Source organism: Elephantulus edwardii, unplaced genomic scaffold (assembly GCF_000299155.1).
Source record: "Elephantulus edwardii isolate Elephantulus edwardi_28Jun2011 unplaced genomic scaffold, EleEdw1.0 scaffold00027, whole genome shotgun sequence".
In the NCBI taxonomy this organism is placed as follows: Eukaryota; Metazoa; Chordata; class Mammalia; order Macroscelidea; family Macroscelididae; genus Elephantulus; species Elephantulus edwardii.
In genome coordinates, this window is record NW_006399777.1 from 475,073 (window position 1) to 499,043 (window position 23,971).

At 42.5% G+C, this 23,971-nt stretch overlaps 1 protein-coding gene across 1 annotated transcript in view; it reads left to right on the forward strand.

Annotated features, from left to right (window-relative positions):
* Positions 1-23,971, forward strand: part of CPNE4 (copine IV) — a 355,861-nt gene that overhangs the window by 230,025 nt on the left and 101,865 nt on the right. Inside the window, exons 5-6 of the mRNA XM_006883318.1 lie at positions 5,119-5,202; positions 7,903-7,992. Of these exons, the coding sequence (XP_006883380.1) occupies positions 5,119-5,202; positions 7,903-7,992 (174 nt within the window). The remainder of the gene's footprint in view (positions 1-5,118; positions 5,203-7,902; positions 7,993-23,971) is intronic.

The window sequence follows — 23,971 nt, forward strand, 5'->3', positions numbered from 1 at the left end:
AGTGGTCCCAAAGCCAACATCCTCCATATTGTATATTAGTTTATTAAGGCCAAAGACTACGCCTAAATTTTCTGTCGGTGTTCCCTTACAAGATACGTAAGGAGCTCTGGTGGCCTACTGGATAAGGAGTTGCACTGCCAACCCAAAGACACACGGTTTGAATCCACTAGCTCCTCCATGGGAGGGACATGGACCATCTCCTCCCACGCAATGTCCAACCTCTAAAAGCCCCTGGAGGGTCAGCTGTGAGTTGGTTTTTGACTCAATGGTGCATAACAACCACAACCAGACACATGCACACTAATTCCCATCCAGTTAGCTCCACCTCAGGGGAACGCGATGTGTGTCTGTAGTTGCTCTTTTAAAAAACAGATCACCAGGCATTTCCTCTAAGCCACACTTGAGTGGATTTGAACTGCTAACCTTACAATTAGCAACATTAATCATTTGCACCACCTAGAGACCCCTCACGTCCTTCATGCAACAAAGTGTTCACAGTATTTTTAAAGATTATGTAGTCAAAGAGTATTGTAGTATACTACCAACCAGAAGGAATACTGTGCTAAAGGGTACATAGAGTCTGATCCAAAATATGTTTTAAGAAGAAAACTATGTTTATATGCTAGAAAAAGACTCAACACAATGCTCTAATCTGTTCTTCCTCCTTCCTAACTTTGTCATCCTTTCCTTTTTTCATACTTTCCGTTTTAAGTAAAAAATGGAATCTCTTGATGATATCGAGCGTGCTAAAGCATTTGTTGTTGTTAAGTGCTTGCTCCAGATTGTAGCAAACACGTGTAACAGGAGGCACCTGCTGGGCCCCTGTCAGCCTCACGCTTGATGCTGAGCTTCAACCAACTGTTGCAGCCACCATGCAATCTCCTTGAGGGACTCCTTATTTTTTTGCTGGCCTCTTTAGGAAGAAAAGAAAATATTACAGCTAAGTCCTCCAGCATGGTCTGCAGATTTTAAGTACAATTCACAAACAGGTTCCCTGAGGGATCAACAATCTATTTCAGGATACAAAGCTTGATGTGCCAGAGAAGAAACCCAGGGGGATGTGGAAACCAGCTAATGGGGCCCCATCCATTAGGGAAGAGAGCAGAAAGGAGAGTTCCAAATTTTTTTAATAGACTATATTTTTTTAAAAACAGTTTTAAGTTTGCAGTACAGAGAGTTCCTGTGGGCCCCCTGCTCCCATTCTAGTCTCCTAGTGTCTGCATGCTGTGTTTCTGTGAAACATATGTTCCAACTGGTAAACCAATCTTTGTGCATTATTATAACTAAAGTTAATAGTTTACCATGGAGTTCATTTTTTGGTTTATGCAATCATAGGGCTTTTAGTAACTATATAATCATGTAAAATCATAGAATAGTTCTACTGCTCTAAAAAATGCACCATGTTCCACTTTCTATGAGACAGAAATAGACTTGAAAATAGAAGGTCTTGAAACAAAGGCACTCCTGTTTTTGCTGTTCTGTGCCATTGATTGGAACCAACTCATAGCGAACTCTCCAGCAGGTTTTCAGAGGCAGTAAATTGTGTGGGAATAGCCATTCTTTCTTCCATGGTGTAGCTGATGGGTTCAAACTGTGTACCTTTGTGTTGGCAGTGGAACTCCTTACCACTAAGCCATCAGAATTTCTCTGAGTAGCACATGCTAGCTCTGTTAAGTCTTCAAAGGCTGAGCTTTCAGAGGTAAGTAACTTAAGACTGTCGTCCAAGGCATGTCTATGTGCTCTCCACTGATGACGCTTCTATTAACAACCATTCCTAGTCACTGTTTCACGGCCCCAGGACTCTCAAAGCAGCTTAAGCTATTTGATACACCACTTTGTGTGTTAACTCTTCTACCCCTTCACATACACAATTTTTCCTCCTTAGAAATATCTTTCCCACTCTTACTTCATACATTTATTTATCAATTCACTTTTACTTAGCTTTATTGTTGTTCTTAGATGCCATTGGGCCATCTATAACTCATAGTGACCCAATGAACAACAGACCTGAATCTTACCCTAATCCTGGGCCATCCTCCGAATATCTAATATGCTCAAGCCCACTGTTATGTTCTCTGTGTCAGCCTATCTTGTTGAGGGGCTTCCTCTCCTTCTCTGACCCTCCACCTTTCCCAGCATGATGTCTTTTTCCAAGGATTGGCCTCTCCTGGCCATATAAGCAAATCATGTGTGACGAAGTTCAATCTTTCTTGCCTGTTGGGGGCCTCTGGTCATACCTCCTCCAAGATTGGTTTGTTTACTCTTCTGGTAACCCATGGAATAATCAGTACTATTCCTCCACCCTGTAATTCAAAGGCATTGATTATCACTCTCTCATCATTATTCGTTGTCCAACTTTGAGATGTGTATTGTAAGAAGCAATTGAAAATGTCATAGCATTTTAAAGGGCATTTTGGAGAGGTTCTTGACAGAAGATTTTTCCCAGAGCAATATGTCTTTTGATTTCTTGACTGCTGTCACCATAGGTGTTGATTGTGACTCCAGGTGAAAGGAAACAATTGAGAACTTCAGTTTTTTTCCTCCATCGGTCATGATGTTGCTTATCCTTCCAGTGGTCAGGATTTTTGAGAGTTAATATATATTGAAGTCTAGTCTTTGATCTTCTGCAGCAAATATTTAAAATCTTCTTCACTTTCTGCAAGCAAGGTTATGTCATTTCCATAAAGTAGGTTGATGGTTTAGGTTTTTGTTATTTTTTTTTTTTTTTACTTTGTCATAGCATCCGTATGAAAGATACTATGAGGGACTGAGACTGAACCTTTTCTTGCATTGTGTCTTAATATCAAACACAAAGGCTCTACTACCAGAATTGTCATTGTTAGGTGCCATTGACTGTGACGAATCGTGACCCTATGAACAACAGATCAAACCTTGCCCTGTGCTAACCCTAACCCATTGCTGCCGTCACTGTGAGACCATCTCATCGAGGGCCTGCCGCTCTTTCTCTGACACTCTCTCTTTCCAAGAATGATGTCTTTTCTCCTCTGCCAATATTTTGTTATACTAAAGACTAGAGTAGGGATCTCTGGTGGCTTAGTGGTAAAGAATTGCACAGTCAACCCAGAAGCACACAGTTCAAATGCACCAGCTGCCCCACAGGAGAAAGATGAGCAATTTCTTCCCATGCGATTTACAGCCTCTGAAAACCCACTGGAGGGTCAGCTATGAGTCCGTTTCCACGCAACGGGACATAAAAACAGCAACAAAAATGAGGTGTCTGGGAGAGAGTAAGAGCCAAAAGATGCACAAAGCAAACAATGAGTCTAATTATGGGCTTCTAACTTTTGAGGCTGAAAGGTAAGAGTTTAAGGTGAGCAAAGGCTCAATTTGCTTTGCTTTAATCTAGATTCATGAAAAACCTGCTGAAGTCCATGAGAACGGGGTAACCAATAGCTTTCTGATAGTTTCTGATCTTGCAGCAGGTGTTCTTGTCATGCATTCATTCAGTAAATGCTCACCAAAATCCTGCTGTCCAGTCACTTCTGACCCATGGTGACCCTTCATTTCCGAGGCTGGCAATCACCACGAGGACACTGCCTGTCTCCTTCTCATGGGTGACTGGTGGATTCAAACTACCAGAGGCCCTGGACCTTTTGGTCAGCAGGACAATGTGCCTACAGAGTTCTGGCACTAGCAGAAATGTCAAGGAAAAGAAAACACATTATCTCGTCTCAGAGAGTTTATTATCTCATGGTCTAAAGACAAGCACAGACCACGAGGGTCTGGATAGGTTCTGCTTCAGTAACGGGAGATTTGCTTATGTATTATCTTCCCACCAAAAACAACTCTAAAAATTAGAGAAAATGCAAGAGGCATCTGCATGGAAATCCCAAGCCAGGCAAGATGTGAGGACAGAGAACTGGAGAGAAGAAACATTTATTGAAATGACTCAGACGTTCTGAACCGATTTTGCATTCAAGGCACTTTGTCAAGGCCAGTTCCTAAACGAGCCTCTTGGAGCTCCTGGGAATGCTGGCTGAATGGAATTGTTCCAGAATGAGGAGGGTAAGCAGAGCTTTGATGGTCTCATCAGATTGTGGTTGTCATATGCTGTCAGGACAGAGCCAATCCATAGCTGACCCTCTAACAGATTTTCAGAGGCAGTAAATCGCACAGGAGGAGATTACTCATCCTTCTCCCATGAAGTAGTTGGTAGATTCAAGCTGCGTACCTTTGGGATTAGGCCACCAGAGCTTCTTGAGAATGAGGTAAACTGAAGTGCAGGGCTCCTGAGAGGCCAGGAGAAAGGGCTGTGGAAGGGAAGGAAGTTGAACAGTCTGAGTGGTTCATCCTTACCAAGTTTCTGCTAATTGACAAATAACATCGTAGAGAGAAATTTAAATATAAGCTAAAGTCAAAATGTTATGAAGCAAAGCAGAGCCTTGGAAAGTCACAATAAAATTGGCATTGAAGGCTTTAAAGGAGAAGCAGCCCTAATAAATATTGAGACATTTAGTTGGAGTCCTTTAAGGAATCTACCCAAAAGGCAAAGCTGGGTCTTTCAAATATTTATTAAAAAAATCTCCAACCTTCAAATGGCTTTATCCTGATTGAGTCAGATGACTAACTGTATTGTAACTACTTGCCCAAAGATAAAGGTTAATCTCAAACTTTCATATGCTTTCTTACCCAGTATCTGGTATTTAATAAAAAGTTAACAGGCAAACAAGAAACAAATCACAGAAGCAGACCCGTTAGTGACTTAGATATTGCAGTCACCAGACAATCAGACCATCGCCTTTCCAATCACTATGGTTAACATTAGGATTATGAACATTGCCTCTTCAATAACTGGTGTTTAAATGATGATTGAAGAATGTTTTCCACTACCTAAGAACTGATTTCTGGAGGACTTGAAACACATGCACGTAACTCATCCTCACCAACGGTGGCTGTTAGGACTGAAAAGCCAGGGGAGGAAGGGTGGTATGGTATATCGTCACAGGGCAAGAGGGAACGACTTAGTGTGTAACCAGGCCGGGCATGCAGGGAGGGACAAGAACCCAAAATCAATCTCCGTAATTGATGAGGGCTAGCTCAAAGGTGACAGAAAAGAAATGACGAAAACTAAAGCTCATTGCTGTTGGTCTGTTTTAGGATTTCTTCAGTAAATCTGACCCATTTCTGGAAATTTTCCGCATGAATGATGATGCAACTCAGCAGCTTGTGCATCGGACTGAGGTGAGACCCGCGCCGTCTCCAGCCCTGCCGTCTTGTCTCCTAAGAGGATGAACTGTGTTGAACAACCACTCACATTTGTAAAGTCTGTAGATGGGCACTTAGACCGGAAGCTTCCTGTCCTCACAGAACTTTCTACCCTGTTAGATTGGTTTTTTTTCTCAGTGTAAATGTTAGAAGAGAAGAACTTAACCTCGATTTTCTACTCTTTGTTTTCAAAACACAGAAAGAAACTTATTAATGATGAAAATAAGAATACTAGCTAACATTTAATGAGATATGCTACATAGACTGCATTGTACGAAGTGATTAGTACATATTGTTTTATTTTCCATAATAACTCCTTTATATAGTTGTTACTTTTGAGCCATTTTAAGGTTGAAGAAACAATTCTGAAAGGATGAGGTCGCTTCCTTAAGTCTCACAGAGAACGAAGGGTCGAGCTGAGGTTTGAACTAAAGCTGTTTGGCACTGGATATCCTGTAATTCTGTTGGCCAATCTGCCTCCTTAGGAAAATGGACATAGTGGACTCTGCCTAGCCCATCAGAAGAGCCCCAGCCCTGGGTCGGCAGCCGCTTGCTCTTCCTTTATCTCTGTCTTCCTTTCTCTTCTTTCTCTAGCAGGTTCCCTCATTACCCAGACATACCCTCCTCAGCTGTACTTAACAACAGCCCTGCCTCCACTTTCTGTGGCGTTTCTAAGAGGGACTCTGTGTGGTCTGGAGTAAACTGAGGATGAGGAGGGGAGGTGGCTGTGAGGACCCACCTGCTGCTGAGAGAACGTGCTGTCTTGCTCACGTGGCCAACAGCACTATGTAGAAGGACACACTGTAGTTTTCACAGGCTGATGACGGGCACATTCTCCCATTGCCCTGCTCTAGCACTCTGATTACATATTCTCTTTTTTTGATTGTTATTTTAACAAATGTTTACAGAAAGGGTTTTCATTCATTCATTCATTACAACACATTTTCCTCCCTCCTTCCATTCTCCCTTCCTCCAGTTCACTTTCTTTCTTCTTTATTTTTTAAATATTCATTCATTGCTGCACAATTTCCTCCCTCCCTTCCTCCCCCCCCAGTCCACTTTGCCATGCACCTCTTATACTGGACTATTGTCATACAAATAATGCTGAGTCATATATTCCTTCTAACAATTCTTTCCTTCCTCTGCTCCAATGCAGTGTTTGTTGTGTATCCCCTCTTTTCCTAGCCCCTCCCCACGTCAGTCCTGTTCCATAGCAGTGAAGTTATGTAGTATCTGTCCTTTTGTGATTGCATATTCTCAGAGTAACAGTTTCAGATGGTGTTAGGAGAACTGATGATGCCGTAGTTAGTCCTGAATGGGTGAGTCTGTGGGCATCACTGAGCGCTGAGTGCATTTAGTTAAGTGTATTTAACACCAGAGTAGCTCTACTTGAACTTGCACAGCGTGCCATTCTACGTGCTGCGGTACAATGCTGATTCTCTGGACCTTAAGTCACTGGGGAGTATTTTGAGGCGTAGGTGAAAGTGTCCTGTGTGGCCCTTGGCCACCACCACACAGAACCTCCTTCACCTGAATTATAATTCATACACAGTTATGCTTTTCTAGCGCTAGAGAGTGAGGACTTTTAAAGTATAGAGAAAAGGAATCTGTGGGACTTCTGCTTTTACGACAGTCTCCTCCTCTGGCTCACTTCAACTCAGCATTCTTCTTCTCGTAATTGGCATTGGTAAATTCTCTGTTCCTGAAAACCCCCAAGAACTCTCCCCACACCCCACACCCTAACCTTGAGGCTTCCCAGATTCTCAAAAGAAACGTGACTAAAATTTGCTGATAGATCAAGCATCACAGCATTGATTGTTTGCCCTGCTTGCTTACTCTGTATTTACAAATAGCCCACTAATTAATACTATCCTTCTGGGAACACACATAGTTTAACTTCCCAGCTTTCCAGCTGAAATGTTTATTTTCTGTTGAGGTTTTCAAGACCGCTACAATAAAATGTCTTCCTTTCTTAAACTAAAGGGTGAGAAATTGCAATTAACCCAAATAATCTTAGTGAATTTTTCACTTCACCATCACTTTGGTCATACCCATGGTATCAGGATTTGAGTCAAAGTAACACAAGAATATTAGTTTTTTACTTTAATGCATTAAAATAAATTTAACCCTAATCTAATGATCTAATCAATAATGTATAATTAGATTAAGGAATTTAGTAGAAGAGAGAATAATTTCCAAAATAATTATACTGTACTTATTTGAATAGTAGTTTGGTTATTTTCAATCCCGAGACTTCTGCTAAGTAAAATCTTGAGAGGAAGAAACATCAGTATGACAGGATCCCATCTGGCTTGTTCCCCAGACCAGTGGTTCTTAGAATTTAACAACCATCACAAGCCCGAGGAGGGCCCAGCTCCAGTCTCAGTCAGTTGGTCTGCCTGGAGCGCAGGAATTTACTTCTAATAGGTTTCTGAGTGATACAGCATCTGCTGGTCCAGAAACCACACTTTGGAAGCCAAGCCCCTGCCCTACAAGCCAGCGATGGCAGGTGTTCTGCCCGTAACAACCCAGTTAGTGAGCATCCTGGAGGGATTTCATTAGGCACCTACCCCAGACAAGAGCTTGTTCCTTAAGCTTCAGGTAATTTCTCAAGAAGTTTTTGTGTTGAAATGTGAAAAGGCTAAGTACTTACCACTCTTCTCTCTCTTTCCTCAGGTTGTGATGAATAATCTAAGCCCAGCCTGGAAATCATTCAAGGTGTCGGTCAATTCTCTATGCAGTGGAGACCCGGACCGCCGGCTCAAGGTCAGAGACTCGCTGACGTTCAGAAAAGGCATTTCTTTAATTAGCCAATCCTTCTTCTCCTCACGTGGATGTTAGCAAATCCAAAATTTTCTGCTCATTCTGCAATCAACTTTCTTTTCTGCTAGAATCTTTGAAGTTCATGAAATAGCCCAAAATAAATCTCAGAGGCAAACCTGTAGGGAAAAAAAGATCAGGGTATACTTGTTGTTAAATGCCTTGGAGTTGAGCGTGACTCACAGCAACCCTGTGAACACAGATCTGAATCCTGTCCCATCCTGTGCCGTCCTCACCGCCCTCAATACACTTGAGCCCATTGATGCAGTAAGTGTGTCAACCCATTTGGTTGAGGGTCTTCTTCCCCTTTTCCCCCACCTCCACCTTTCCAAGTATGATGTCCCTTTCCAAGGAGTAGCCTCTTCTAACATGTCCAAAGCATTTGAGACAAAGCTTGGCCAACCTTGCCTCTAAGAAGCATTCTTAGTATACCTCTATGGTCAACTTAGTCATTGGTTTAAACGTTTCTGCAGAAATCATCTACTGTTGCAAATTTTAGCATCTTTAAAAAATGTATTTTATCTCGCTCATAATTTTCCACTTTGGAAAGTTGGATGGCATGCATCTCGGTAGTTCTCTGGCCATCTCAAATGGACTCTTTTGCCTTGTGGTTGGTCAGCTGCGCGTGGACAAGGTGGCTGGTTCTGGAGTTTGGTGGCAATCGTGTGGAATGATTGGTGAGGTGGCCATGTACTGTTCATCAGTCAGCGGGCCAGCCTGGGCTTAGGCACCCAGCAGCCTTAAGGTTCCAGTAAAGCGACAGTAAAAGCCCAAGGCCTCCTGAGGGACCAGGTTCAAACTCACATCAAGTCACTTCCTCTACATCCTATTGACTAAAGCATGTCACATGGTCATCCTAGAGTCAAGGCTTAAGGAAATACACTCCCCCTTTGTTGGGAGGCGCTGTAACATATCATGACCATCTTTCAGGTCTGTCACAGCGCTCTGACACTACAGGAATGTAGAAATTGGAGAAGAGTCATTTTGTGAGGACCAGGAATCACCATGGCAGACAAAGTAGCCCAATGCCAGTGACAAACTACAGAATGCCTTCTCTGTGGTCCATGACCTGTCCTTCCTCACCCGAGAGGTCTACCAGTGCTGTGTTGTCCAGACCTCCGGGTCATCATTAACTGTGCAGCGTGACAATCTTACAGGTGACTGTTGTGGTTGTTGTTATGTGCCCCCGAGTTGGCACCAACTCAGCACTGACCTCCAGTAGGTTTTCAGAGGCTGTAAAATGCACAGGGAGAAACGTTCCATCTTTCTCTCAAGGAACAGATAGCAGATTCAAAACACTTGCTTTTGGGTTGTCAGTGCAACTCCTTACCCACTGAGCCACCAGAGATCCCTAGTGTCCAATCATAGAGACCCCATAGGACATAGTAGAACTGCCCTGTGGGGTTACCTAGACTGGAATGCTTGCAGAAGCAGGTCATCAGGTCTTACCCATCAGGGCGTTGCTGGTGAGTTCTAACACCAACCTTTCAGTAAACAGTCAAGCACATAAGCATTACACCACCAGGGTGTCTTCATAGTGATTAGGACCAGTAACATAGGGACCAGTGCAGCACGACAGCAAGGCTAGCTTTACCCAAGGGTGGCAGAGAAAAGTGCTGTGTTACCCAAGGGGGCTGCCAGTGAGTCTGATTGTCTTGACGCACAAGGACAAGTGCAGCTGGCAAAGGCACCTCCATCACCTAGGATTTGTTCAGGTGAAGGTTCCAGGCCCACTGATCAGGAATTCTGATTCCACAGAGCACTTTTCTGACTGCCCAGGAAGCCAACTTTGTCAAACCTCCACCTTTCTAAGCCTGATGTCCCTCTCCAAGGAATAGCCTCTACTAATAACCAATAGGTCTATCTTGGAAAGGGTGAACCCAAGTTTCTCCTTGGAGGCTAGGATTTTGAAGCTTTGTCTCACATAGAGTTTCCGGAGGCAAGCTATTTTGGAAGTGGATGCCATGTTCTTGTGATGGTGAATAATGCTGCTGTGAACATTGATGCACCTCAGTTCTCGCTTTCGCACGGTATATTTCAAGTAGTGGAATAGCTGGGTCACATGGAATTTCTATATTCAGCTTTTTGAGGAAGTGCCAAACTGCCTTCCAGAATTGTATACCATTTTGCAATCCCACCAACAGTGTATAACAGTTCCTATCTCTCCACATCCTTTCCAACATTTATTAATTGCTGCTCTGTTAAATTTTGCCTCTGTTACTAGAGTAAGATGGTACCTCATTGTGGTTTTGATTTGCATCTTTCTTATTGTCAATGATTTGGAGCATTTCTTCATGTGTCTGTCATTCGACTATCTTCCTCTGTGAAAATGCTTTCCATGTCTTTTGCCCATCTAACCTCATAACCTCCTACATAGCAGTAGTAACTAAAACAGCATGGTAATAGTACAATGACAGGAACATAGACCAATGGAACAAAATTGAGATACCAGAAATAGACCCAGCTGTCTATGGTCAACTGATATTCGACTAGGAAATCCAAGCTATCAAATGGGGAAATTATAATCTCCTCAACGAGTGGTGCTGGCAAAACTGGACTTCCATCTGTAAAAAGCTGAAACAGGATCCACATCTCACACCATACACAACAATCAAGGTGGATCAGAGACCTGGGAGTAAAGCCCAAAACCATAACATTTTACAAAAGACAAGCCGGGATCAAGCTTAGAAGCACTAGTCCAAGGTATAGAGAGACTGCCAAATACAACCAGAAATGCACAATCTGAAGAGGTTAAAATTCATGTATGAGACCTTCTAAAGATTAAATGAATGTCTGCATCAAAAACTTTTTCCAACAACGTGAAAAGAAAACCTACAGTCTGGAAACAAACACAATTGGTAATACCATCTCAGACAAGAGTCTTATAACAAAAGTTTATAGAATACACCTGGGCCTCCACAAGAAAAAGACCGATAACTTAATGTCTCTTCTGGCGTCCATGTTGGTTTTTCTTTCTTCCCTATCTTTTTAGTGACCTTTTGCTCTCTTTGAGGATGGCATCCTGGACCTCATCCCACCACTCATCTGGTTGTTGATCTCTGGTATTCAATGCCTCCAACCTATTCTTAATATGATTTATAAATTTAGGTGAGGTAGATTCAAGGTCATAGTTTGCTTCTTGTGGACATGTTTTAACTTTCTTCAGCCTTAATTTGAACTGTTGTTGTTTGCCGCCGAGTCGAGCATGACTCATAGTGACCCTATGAACAAAAGGCTTGAAGCTTTTCTGTAACTAGCATGAGTAATTGATGGTCTTTTCCAGAGTTGGAACCTGACCTGTTTTAACTGCTGATACTGAGCTTCTCCAAAGATTCCTTCCACAGATCTAGGCAATCTATGCAGTCCATCTGGTGAGGTCCATGTGTAAAGTCACTGTTTGTGCTTTTTTAAAAAGGCACTTGCGATGGATAAATCATTGTGCATGTAAAATTCAGTTACTCAATTTCCAGCCTCGTTTCTGTCACCAAGTCCATACTTTCCAACTACCATTCCTTCTTCATTATTTCCAACTTTTGCATTCCACTCCCCAATTATCATTAACACATCTTGATTGCATGTTTGGTCAATTTTAGGCTGCAAAGTTTGGTATAAATATTCTATTTCCTTCTTTTTGGCTTTAGCTTTTGGTGCATAGATTTGAATGATAATAATGTTAATAGCTCTTCCTTCTATGTGTATGGATGGTATCCTATCACTCACAACATTCTACTTCAAGATCACACTTGAAATGGTCTTTTTTTTTTTTTTTGCTATGAATGCCACACCATTCTTCTTTTATTTTTATTCCCTGCATCGTGTGATTGTCTGGTTCAAAGTGGCCAATGGCAGTCCATCTCATCTCACTAATGCCTAAAATGTCAATGTTCAAGCATTTCATTTCATTTTGACAGCATCTCATTTTTCTATATTCATCCTATGTACATTCCACATTCCATCTATTAAAGGATGTTTGCATCTGTTTCTCCTCATTTTGAATGACTTGCCATCTAGGCTCTTCCTCTCATACTGTAGCTACCTGAGTTCCTCTGTTGTTCATCAGGTTTTCAGAGGTCTGCTATTTCAGAAGTGAGTGACCAATCCTGCTCCCTAGTCTATCTTAATCTGAAGCTCTGCTGAAACCTGTCTACTATGGGTGACTCTTTGGCATTAGATACACAGGTGGCCTAGCTTGCAACATCACAGCAGCCCACAAGTTACCCTAGTACAGCAAACTGACAGACAAGAGCTGTACTTGACCAAATTATAAACAAACAGGCATAAATATGCATCAACTATAAAATAATTATCAATATGCAATCCATTCCCCCTAATACAGTATCCTGACAGATAAGTGTTGCACCTTTAACAGCAAATCAAGCATACTAATATCATGGTTCATGGCCCATCTGAGACCCATGGCAGCGTGGCAGGAAAGGGTAGGTGCTGAAGCCTTCTAACTGAGGCCCACGGTTGGCACAGCAGGAAACCGTCCCAGATGAGGGTGATAACTTAACTCGATCTTCAATGCTCGTGCTTGACACAACACCTGAGGCCCCAAGGGTGAGATGATGCCAAAACTACTGTCTTCCAGTGCTGATCCTTGCTCTAGGTCCAGAAGCCATGAGCAAAGCCTGGGTGGTGACCAGAGCACCAATAGAAGCCACAATAAGAACTCTAGTGCAAGGTGAAAAGGGAACCCTCTTGTCATCAGTGGTAAACTTGGACCCACAAGGAAAACTTACATCTAAATGTATCAGAGTCATTATTGGAGATGGTTTCCTCCCTTTATTTAATACAGTTGTGCCCTTTTCTGCACTGAAAATGAAGATATCCGGCCAGCTGCTGAGATGACGTATAGGGGCAATTGGGGAAGTTGGGAGAAGTTACTGGCTTATAAATGTGAGGATTTTTCCGAGCATAAAGTATGAAAATATTCTCCTGCAGCTTTGTGGTATAACTCAAATAAACAAGTTCACTGTTCCACCCGGATGATGCTGGGTGATGGTAGTACAGACATATGCTATTAGTTATTTTTATTTATTTTTTTCTAATGTGAAGAGCTTCATGGTCCATTGCACCAACATGTTAACACTGATGCTGGGGAAATTGCCTCAGGAGCTCAATTTTCATTTTTTATTTATTTTTTGTACCTTTAGAAATGTTTTTAAACGAGGCCTTGTCAAAAGGAAGGTTTTTACAAACTCATTTGGCCTCCCAAGCGGCCTTTGCATCGCATTGGCTTCCGCCAGGCATTCAGTTTTCTCCCACGCTTTAAACACTGAGCAAGGATGCTGTCTAAAAAGCACCACTCTCAGAAGCCACCCTGGGCAGTTCTTTCTTGAAAGCCTTTTCAGTAGGATCCCCGGATGAAATGTTAAAGACATTGTCTCTTAGGAAGGAGAATGGCCTTTATGAAGAGAGGGTCCTTGGAGCCAAGTGAAAAAAACTCTTAAAGCTGGGCAGAACTATCTTAATTTCCAGGAGCTCCAAGAAGCAGGGCTGTCCCCTCATAGAGACAGCAGGTTGGGTCACCCCCAAAGCAAGGTAAACAAAGCCTTCTTGTTCTTACTTACTAATTGATAGTGAACAGTCTCATGGGTTTCACCACAGTGGTAAACCTGTGCTTACCTTGTTTGCTAGTTATTCTGTCCCTGCCAAGTATTACACATTTAAGAAGAAGCTTGAATTTGTAGAAACGTCCTGTATTGCTGAGAAAGAGACACATAACAGCCACACATAGGGGTAGCATCTGTGACATAGTGAGAAAATGTGAAATCACTCACTGTGAATTAGTAAGCACAAGTAAACTGGCGCTTAACTTGATTATTGGGTAAACCCAGTCCTGCCAAGCCCCCAAGTATCTGCAAAATGCATGGGCTTCCAAAAGGAGGTGGCAAAGAGGGCAGGGTTTTATCTGCAGGAGTATATGAAACCTATGCTAGGGACAGGTTGTTAAGGGATCTCATGTTTTTGTTAAATGCGGTCGAGTCATAGACAACACATAATGACCCTATGAATGAAAAAGTTTTGAACACAAAACTTTCATCTTTTCGCCAAGTTCATAGAGTTTCAGGAGGCAAGCTTGTTTTGGAAGTGGATGCCACTCCTGCTTCCAAGCCTGTTTTATTCGGGAGAGCCACGAAAAAAAGTAAAGCAAAAAGCCACACCTTAGTCTCAACCCCAAACCAGAAAACACACCTTAGCAGAATCTGGCTGTTCTCCTCATCTTTCCATCCTGGAAATAGCTCCAGACTGGCAACCAAAAGCCTTTTTAAGAAAGAAATTATTTGCTGTGACTTTGAAATTCTTCTGAAGCAATGTCGATGCTTTTGGACCATCCCAATAAGAAAACAGAAATGAGAGGGATTGTCACACCTTGTTCTATCCTGTGGATTCAGGGAAGAAACACACTGGAGCTGGAGATGTCCAGGGCACCCATTCGGGCTGGACAGTCCAGCCAGAGCCCCTTTTGCTTGTCCAGCACGCAGCTGGAACTTAGCCTGATCCTACTGCCAGGGTCTCTGGGACTTGGGAGAATTGACACTAATTAGAGGTAAAAGTAAAGATCCTATTTCTTAATAAAAAAAAAATGCAGCCACTTTGACAAAGACTATAATCCTCATGCTCCATCCAGATATCCTTTTATTGACACTTAATTACTCATAGAACTGACTTATCAACCAGAACAGTTCTTGGTTAGCCTGAAAAGTCAGAGCAAGGACACATGAGAGTCCCGAGAGAGATCTCACTCTGTCCATCAATTTAGAGACAAGGATCCTTTGGAGATCTTTACTAAGATAATGAGATATTTGCTTTCTAAATGTTTCTGGTAAGCTTTCAAGTTCAAAAGCTTTGTGGACCCTCTAAATCAAATCTCTGGATGCTCATTCTTGAGTTATGTCAAGGTGAGTCTTGTCAAAGTACTATTTTCTAAAAGGTAAAAGTTTGACTCATTCAATTATCAAATTAATATGTATAATAGTTTTATTTAACTCTATAGTAGATAAGGAAATCAATAAGGTGGTAAAACTGTTCTCTAAGAATTGGTTTTCATGGTTTCTAAGGACAAATATTTCTAGAAATATGTTTGTTTAATATGTCCTTTAAGGCTTACTCTTTATTCATAGATTGCAGATCATTTTTCTTGTTGTTAGTTGCCAGAAAGTTACCTATGACTCATAGTGACTCTATGAACAACACGTCAGAACCCTGCCCTGTCTCACACCATACTCATTATCTCTGCTTGTTCCAGCCAGTTAGGAAGTCCCTGTGTCAACCCATCTTGTTGAGAGTCTTCCTCTCTTTCTCTGACCCTCCACATTTCTCAGCATGTCTTTCTTCAAGGGTTTGTTCCTCCTGAAAATTTGCCCAAAGTAAGTGAGAAAGAGAAAACCTCTTGTGGCAATTTTAAACATCTACCGCTTTTCATTTCACCAGCACCAAATTTGTACCAAGAATGGCAAATCCTGGTTTACATTTAACGGTGAGCTTTTTGATGAAAGAAGTCAAGAAAGAGAGATGGGATGAGTGATATAAACAGGAATCAAGTAAGTGTGGGCGTGAATGAGAAAATAAAGGACTTCCCTGCACTCCCACCCTCAGACCCTGCTCTGTGCGCTGCTTTGTTCTTCTTCCTTTTCCTTGGCAATTAAACCTCTGCACAAATGCTGTTGTTGGTGATTCTCCGCATGCCTGGGTGCGCTGGCATTTGAAACGCATTATGACAGCAATCCCTGAAAAGAGTAAACTCACTAAATGGACGTGTCAGGAAGCATTACCCCTGGCTCATCTCCCCTGCAGGGCCTGGCCCACACCAGAAGCTCTCTTACAATTCACTCACCTCTGCTGCTCCTGGTAATGAAATTGACCCTGGAAGGTTTACAATATACCAGCAACAGATCTCAATACAAGGTCAGCATGTGAGCAAAAGCACGCTGCTGAACTGCAGTATCAGAAACACAGGAACTGGGCCCTAATCCCAGAGTTTCTGGTTAAGTAGGTCTGGATTAAGACCCAAGAATTTGCAAGTTTAATAAATTCTTAGATCATGTTGTCACGACTTGTCCAGAGCTGATATGTAGAGTGTCACTTTGTTATTGGTCCCGTCGCATCAACTCTGGTACTTGCAGCCTTATGAACAGAAAAATAAAGCCTGCTTAATCCCATTATTCACCATCGTAAGAACATGGACACAGTCCGACCACAAACTAATGGACTGAGAAATTATGGTACATTCACACAATGGAATACTATGCAGCTCGCAGGAGCAATAACTTTGCAAATTATTACCTAACTTGGGAGGGACTGGAGAGCATTATCGTGAGAGAACTCAGTCCCACAAGGATAACTATTGTATAAAACTGTTATTGTAGAATGAGTATAAGGATCCAGGAGGGATGGGAGAGCCTGGAAGCAGAAGGATGTGGATGTGTAGGGGGAAAGAGGGATTAATTATTGGGTTGTACAATTTGATGGGGGGGGGGTGAAGGAAATGGAAAGAATTTGTTCAAATTTTTATTCAAATTATGTAATAAACTAGGGGGAACCAAACAAAAAAACCCTGCTCAATCCCGCCCCAGCCTCACAATCCCTGTGTGCCTCCCCCCACCGGCACTGTCACTGTCTCAGTGAGGCTCCTCCTGATTGCATCGCTGTGACAACGAAGAAAACCTGGTGGGTACCACGCAGCCTCCCCTTGTCCAATGGCTGCTTTGTGCTCTCTGCCCAGATCCCACGTTAGCACAAGTCAGTCTTCTGAATCCCCATTCTGTTACTGCTCTGGGGCGTACAGTCAAGGGACGCCACCAGCAGTCCCTCCAGCCGTCAGTCTCCACTGCAAATGTCTACCTTGTCTGTATTATTTCCTTCTGTCCAGAAATGGCTCATGCATCTACCTGCTTCATTCTAGTTGACACCTTCAATCATGATGTTGCCTATTGGTCTGGTGGCGAGGACTTGTGCTTTCTTGATACTGAGATGTTCTTCAACCTACTCATTCCCTGATGCTTCAGATTGTGAAAGAGAATTTAAAAGGCTACAAATGACGCAGCGTCATTGAGACAGTTTTCTGACTAACATTGTGTCTACTGTGGATGTCCTCAGCAAGATATTCTCTCTCTTGTGCTCTCCTCTCTCTCTCTCTCCTCTCCTCTCTCTCTCTTAAGTCTCTCCCCTCTCCCTTCCCTCCCCTCTCCTTTCCTCTCTCCTCTCCTCTCTTCTCTCTCCCTAAGATCAGTTAGCCCTAAAGATTGTGGAAAGGTTTTTTGAGGATATCTTCTGAGGCCAGAATTAGACCTCCTGAGGTTTTCTACCAGTACAATAGTGTAGAAGAAAGAATTTCTATTCTGTCATAGAATGAGTGGTTTCTAGGAAAGCAGTTTTCAATAAAATTATCTAAAGCACAATTTCTTTTTCTATTGATTGTACTTTATAATAAGAACTTTGTTGCCACAGGAGGGGAAAAAACTCCTCTGACTTGATTCTTAATTCTGGTGGTAATATATCTTTTCAGAGACATGTAAATAGAGTTCTTCAGTGTCACTGCCTGAAATGAAAGAAATGCAATGAGAGTTTCTGTTGTTTTCCTTCTATTTCTATCTACTTTATCCCTTTTCCAGTACAGTTTGTATTCTGAGTGAATCACAAAGCACTAATTTCTAAGCACTTCCAGCATAGAGTAAACCTTCTGCATTGAGAATTGAATCCCCTGCAACTGATGAAAAGAAAGACCCGCTAGGTCCGATTATTGAGCTTCCTGAGTCTTTGTTGAAGGTCAAGATCTAAGCTCTGCTTACTGTTCTGAAACTTCTCTCTGTGACTTTGGACAAATAAACTTCCTGCACATAAGGTGAATTACCTGCAAAACAACACGGTAATGCTTGTCCTCATTCACAACGTGGGGATGTTTTGTTCGGATTTGAGGAAGTCTTAAAAGCACTTTAATCTCAGTAAATATCTTCTCAACAGTCAGCACTTCCCACTCAGCTCATTGCTAGCTTTGTTACAATGGTATTTGAAATGCTGGATCTTGCTTAATTTTTAAAAGCCTAGGTAAGATGCTTTTCCAGAATAGTTTAAAAAAGAAATTATATCACCACCTAGGGTTGCTAGAAGGATTAAAGGAGGAAATGCAAGCAACACACACAGCTCTTAACAGGGGTCAAGAAGCATGAGCCCAACTCCTGTGGTGGGTGCTCTGAGGGACCATTTAGTAAGATGTTCTGTAGGCACCAAATGGATTCAAAAGGTACAGATGTTCTCTGAGGCAACAGCTACGCTGTAGAAAAGGTAAGGATTCCCAAGGAGAAAAAGAAGTATCTAACCTCGCAAGATGAGGAGATCATTCTGTGTCACTCATAACCAAGAGGCCAGCAGGCCTCCGGCTCTGGGGGTGGAAGGGCTCGCCCTGCTGGAGCGTGGCTGTGGCGTCGGTGGTGTCAGTGTGCCGGGGAGGGAGAACCCGCGCATAGCTGACCCTCCACTGGGTTTCCAGAGGCCGATGTCCTCTCCCATGAGAAGGGTGGCCATCTTCCCCTCCAGCCTTGGAGCAGAGGATGGATTTGAACTGCCTGCCTTGAGATGGCCATGCAGCTCCTTTCCCACTAGACCACCAGTGCGCCCTGTAGTGTTAGTTAGGAAACTGCAGGCAGATGGTGGCAGTGCCAGGAATGTCCTTGTGACTCCGTGTGCCTCTGACTTGGAGGCTTCTGAGGGTCGGCAGTCAGCTTCTCCTGGTGTGTCCTCTGGACAGCGGGGGTTTACTAGCCCCGAGGTCAGTCTCAGCAGTCAATTCTCTGCCCTAGTTCGTCACACACTTTGTGTTATTGCAGTATTAACTGTCCAGCTCGTCTTCCTTATCTAATTTTTTTTTCTATTGAGCTGTCGTTGAGCTGTGTGAAGCTGGAATAATTGCTTTCTATTTCTTTCTTCTGTCTGGTTCTAGGAAGTTATTTGAACCTTAAGCTGTGTCTGTTTCCCCTCGCTTCATTGACTCTGGACCCTTTATATTTCTGCTATTGCTGTCTATTAACCATAACATCCTAGACCTAGCTCCAGTGCCTGAGAATGCTACTAACCAGCTCAGGACCCAACAGCCAATCAGTGTCCTGAGAGGAAAAAATAAGGCCTCCTAATTTGCTGTGCAGCAGAGAGCTGGACAATGACCAAGGATGACAGGAGGAGAATCGATGCCTTTGCGTTGTGGTGCTGGAGAAGAGTATTGAGCATACCTTGGACTGTCAAGCAAATAAACAGGTCTGTCCTGCAAAAGGTGAAACCAGGCTGCTCCTTGGAGGCAAGGATTTTGAAACTCCACCTCACATATTTTGGGCATGTAGCCAGGAGGAACCAGTCCTTGGGGAAGGACATCATGCTTGGAAGGGTGGAGGGACAGTGCAGAAGAGGAAGACCCAGGATGAGATGGATTGACACAGCAACTAGATAATGTGGGCAGGTGTGTTGGAGACAGTGAGAGTGACTCAGGACAGGACAGGGTTTGGAGCTATTGTTCATTAGACCACTTTGAGTCATGGTTGACTCGACCGCACTGGACAGCAATGACTCCTAGTGCTGGTGCGTCTCACTTTTTGCACAAATGGCCTCTTCCTCATAAACATAAATGGGATTCTCATGTGGAAGTTAGATCTATACATGGCAAGAAAGAAGCCTCAGCACGTGTGTAAATGACAGTTCCTCAGTGGGGTTTCCTAACCAGCTCATGGGCATCACTTGGCAACTGTTGGAAATGCAAACTCTAGAGCTCCATGCAAGAGCAATTGAAGCAGAGACGTGAGTCCTCCAGATGATTCTGATTTAGGCTCAATTATTTTAATTTTATTCTTAAAATGAATTTTAATGAATGTTTACAGGATTTAGGGTTTCCGGTCATTCATTGTTGCACTTTTCTCCCTGCCCACTCCCTCCCCTAATTTACTCTTCTTGAAAAGTAAAAAAAAAAAAAAAAAAACACAACACACCAAACTCTTTCATTGTTATGTAATCCCTCCCCCCAGTCCACTCCACTGTGCAGCCTTCATTCTGGACTCCTGTCATGACAATAATACCCAATCATATAGCCCTTTAAGCAGTTCTCTCCCTCATCTGTTTCAATGAAGTGTACGTCATTCCTCCCCTCCTTCTCTGTCATCCCTCAACCCCAATGTCAGTCCTGTTTTACAACAGTGACCCTGTGCAATATTTGTCCTTTTGTGACTGAGATATTTCACTCAGCATAATGTCCTCCAGGGTCACCTATTTTTAATAATATTGCATGAGTTCCTTGTTTTTCAATGCAGCATAGTATTCCATGGTGCAAATAAACCAGAGCTTCTCTATCCATTTGTTTTTTTTTTTTATGGGCACCTGGATTGTTTTCAGCTCTTTGCTATTGCAAACAAAGCCACAATAAACATGGCTGTGCATATATCTGCTTGGGTGGCGGTTATAGTTCCTTTAGGGTAAATTCCCAGTAGTGGAATTGTTGGGTCAAATGGTATTTCTATTTGCAACTTTTTGAGAAAGCGTCATAGAGCCTTCCATAGTGGTTGCATCATTTTACACTCCCACCAACAGTGAATAAGGGTTCTAGTTTCTCCACAACCTCTCCAGCAATTGATGTTTGCTGTTCTGTTAAATTTTGCTATTCTTACTGGTGTGTGATGATATCTCATAGTTGTTTTTAGGCTCATTTTTGAGAACCAGTCATATAGATTGTGCCAAAATCTTGTACCATGATTACTTAAAGCCTCTAAATTAGTACATGAAATTATGTTTGGATTTCACAGATACACTTGTATTTCATGGTTGTTATTTTATCTTGAAGATGAACTGAGCGAATAAAAGTCCAAAATTTTACTTTAATTACAAAAAATGTTCTCAGGGCCCTGTAGGCTCCCAGATTTGGCTACAAATATCAGATGATCGATTCTCCAGCTTGGAACCAGAGGATACACGGTCTGATGCCGGCAGGCGTTTATTTGCATGGGGTGCGTATTCTGTGCTGTCTGATTCACAGAGGAATCTAATAATCACGATAGTTTTAAGACTGGCTACTTCCTGGTCCCTGAAGACATTGGCGCCTATTTTCTTATCATACAAGGTTTTAGATTGATGAGTGGTAAGGTGCACAGTCTAACAGAACTTTCTATGATGATGGCAATGTTTGATATCTGCACTATCCAGTGGTTTTAAAAAGGGTGTTATGCAGCCCCTGAGCACTGAGAATGTGGCTCCTGGCAACAGAGGAACTGACAGTTACCTTTTCATTTACATTTGAATAGCGGTAGGTGGTAGTGGCTACCCTATTGAGCATGGCGGGTGTACACACATCAGTTTAATAGTTTGCACAATAATTGATTATGTAGAAGGCCAATTCCACATTTTTTAAGAGCATTTTGTAAACTACATATAAGTAAACAGGAGCAGTTTAAAAAAACAAAAAAAAAAAAATTGGTGGACTACTCTTGAGGCCAGTCCCAAGGGGATTTATCGAAACCATTCCTCAAGAGGCTTGGCAAAGTCAGGAGCCTCCATCACTGATGGGCGCTCAGTCCTTCCAGAGCCAGAAGACTTTGGGAGACTTTTACAGCTCTAGTGATTTAATAACTTATTTTAAACAGGCAGAGTTTATTGGATCCAAATTTGAAAGAAATATAATACATACAAATGATTTTTCTTTAAATAGAAATCTGTAAAAGAATCTCAAGAATCTGAACTTATTTTTTGTTCCGACGATTGCTTAAGGTGCGATAACTTAAAGGGCTATCATTTTTTTAAAAAGATCACCTGTTAGTAAAAGAATGATAACATCAGACATTCACAGGAGAACAATGTAAGTTCCATTTAAGAAAAATATACCCAGGTTGATTTTTCCAGATATTTTTCAATGTCCAATAATGTCCTGAATAGCCAGAAAATGTCCACTCTCATCATGTTCCACGTAGGAGGGTGTCAGCTTATAAAATAATCATGTAAAATTTGCCGGTCAACACTCTTAAAACACAACCATGGAGTATATCTAACAGCCAAGAACACCAGCAAATACCCAGGGCTACCAGAAGCTAGAAGTGACAGGATCTTCCCCAAGAAGAGACAGAATGTTCCTACTCACTCCCTGGACTGCTAGCCGTTAAAATGAACAATTTCTACTTTTAAAAACCACTCACCTTGTGGATGGGTGTTGGGTTTTGTTTTGTTTTGCCTTGTCTTTTTAAATGACAGCTCTTAGGCCGTCAACCCCTGGACCTTCTTCGGGGCAGTTTGACTGTGTGGCCCTGGGCATCTGGGCTTCTTCTTCCCGAAGGAACATGACAGCATTTCATTCCAAACTGTCACTGGGTTCAGTGATTAAATGTCTTTTTTTAATCTGAAAATAAGTATCTTTAGCAAAACATTCTGGAGTTCTGCTCGTCTAATAAAGAGTTGTGCTGCCAACCCAAAGGGAGGCAGTTTGAGCCACTCAGAGAGGAAAAATAAGCAATTATTAATCCTGTGCAATTTACAGCCTCTGAAAACATGCTGGAGGGTCAACGATGAGTCAGCTCTGACTTGATGGCTCATACCAACATCAGCAGCAAGACAGTGTGCCAACACACCTCAAATTTCATCTTAGGATCTAGATTTTACTCAACCTTGTGCCTTGTCCTGGGAATCCAGTCACATGATCAGAACCTGTGATTTTTTTTCAGTCTTCCTCTGTTCACAGGTTCCTTCACAAACTCGTTTAGGAAACCTTTTTCTCCTCTGGATTTCCTCTTCCTTTCTGCGTGCCCATTCTGTGCTGACATAGTTTCTCAGGTCCATGGCCCACAGCGGTTTTTCTTGTTTTCTGTGCTTCCTCAGTGATTTCATCTGTGTGTGCTGTCAGGGACTTAATTTGTTGTTGTTGATTGCCATCAAGAGTCAAGCATGACTTATAGGGACCCTATGAACAAAAGCCTTTTTTTTGAGAAATCGTAACTATTGTTTCTCAAAGTTCATAGAGTTTCCAGACACATGTTGTTTAGGAAGTGGATGCCACTCCTGCCTCCAGTGGACTTAATTATGTGCCCCCAAAACACATGTACATAATGATGCATTGTGGAAGTTATGTCATGACCTTGCATGATCTGATATGCCAAATATCAGCTGTGAGAGGATTAAGGATGGAATGGTGGTTGTTTGTTGTTATGTGCTGTTGAGTCTCGAGTGGCTTATAGTGACCCTTTGTAAAATAGCTCTGAACCCTGCCCAATCTTGAGCCAATGTCATTGTCTCTGACACACCTACCCCCATTACTCTAGTCACTGAGTCATCTATCTTATCTAGGATCTCTCTTTTCTGCTCTGTTCCTCCACCTGTGCAAGCATAATGCCCTTCTTCAAGGACTTGTCCCTCCTGGCAGCATGCCCAAAGTATGTAAGATGGAACTTCAAAATCCTCCGAGGTGCAGCTTGGTTTCACCTTCTCCAGGACAGACCTGTTTGTTCCGTTGACAGTCCATGGTATGTTCAATACTCTTTTCCAGCACCCTAACTCAAAGACATACATTCTTCTTTTGCCATCCTTATTCATTATCCAGCTCTCTGATGCACAGCAAGTAATTGGGAAGACCATGGCTTAGATGAGTTGCACGTAATCTCTAGACAGACATCATTGCTCTTCAGTACTCTGGAGATGTTCCTGACAGCAGATTTTCCCAGTACAATTCATCTTTTGATCTCCTGGCTGTGGTAACAAGAGTTCTGATTGTGGAACAAGCAAGCTGAAGGTGTTAACAATCTCAATCTCTTCTCTATCATAATGTTGTTTTGCTGTTATGTTGTTATGTGCCATCGAGTCGCCTGCAACTCATAGCGACCCTATGTACAACAGCCCTAAACTCCGCTCTGTCCTGTCGAATCACACTGTCTCTGACACTCCCATCCCAATTATCCCAGTCACTGAATCA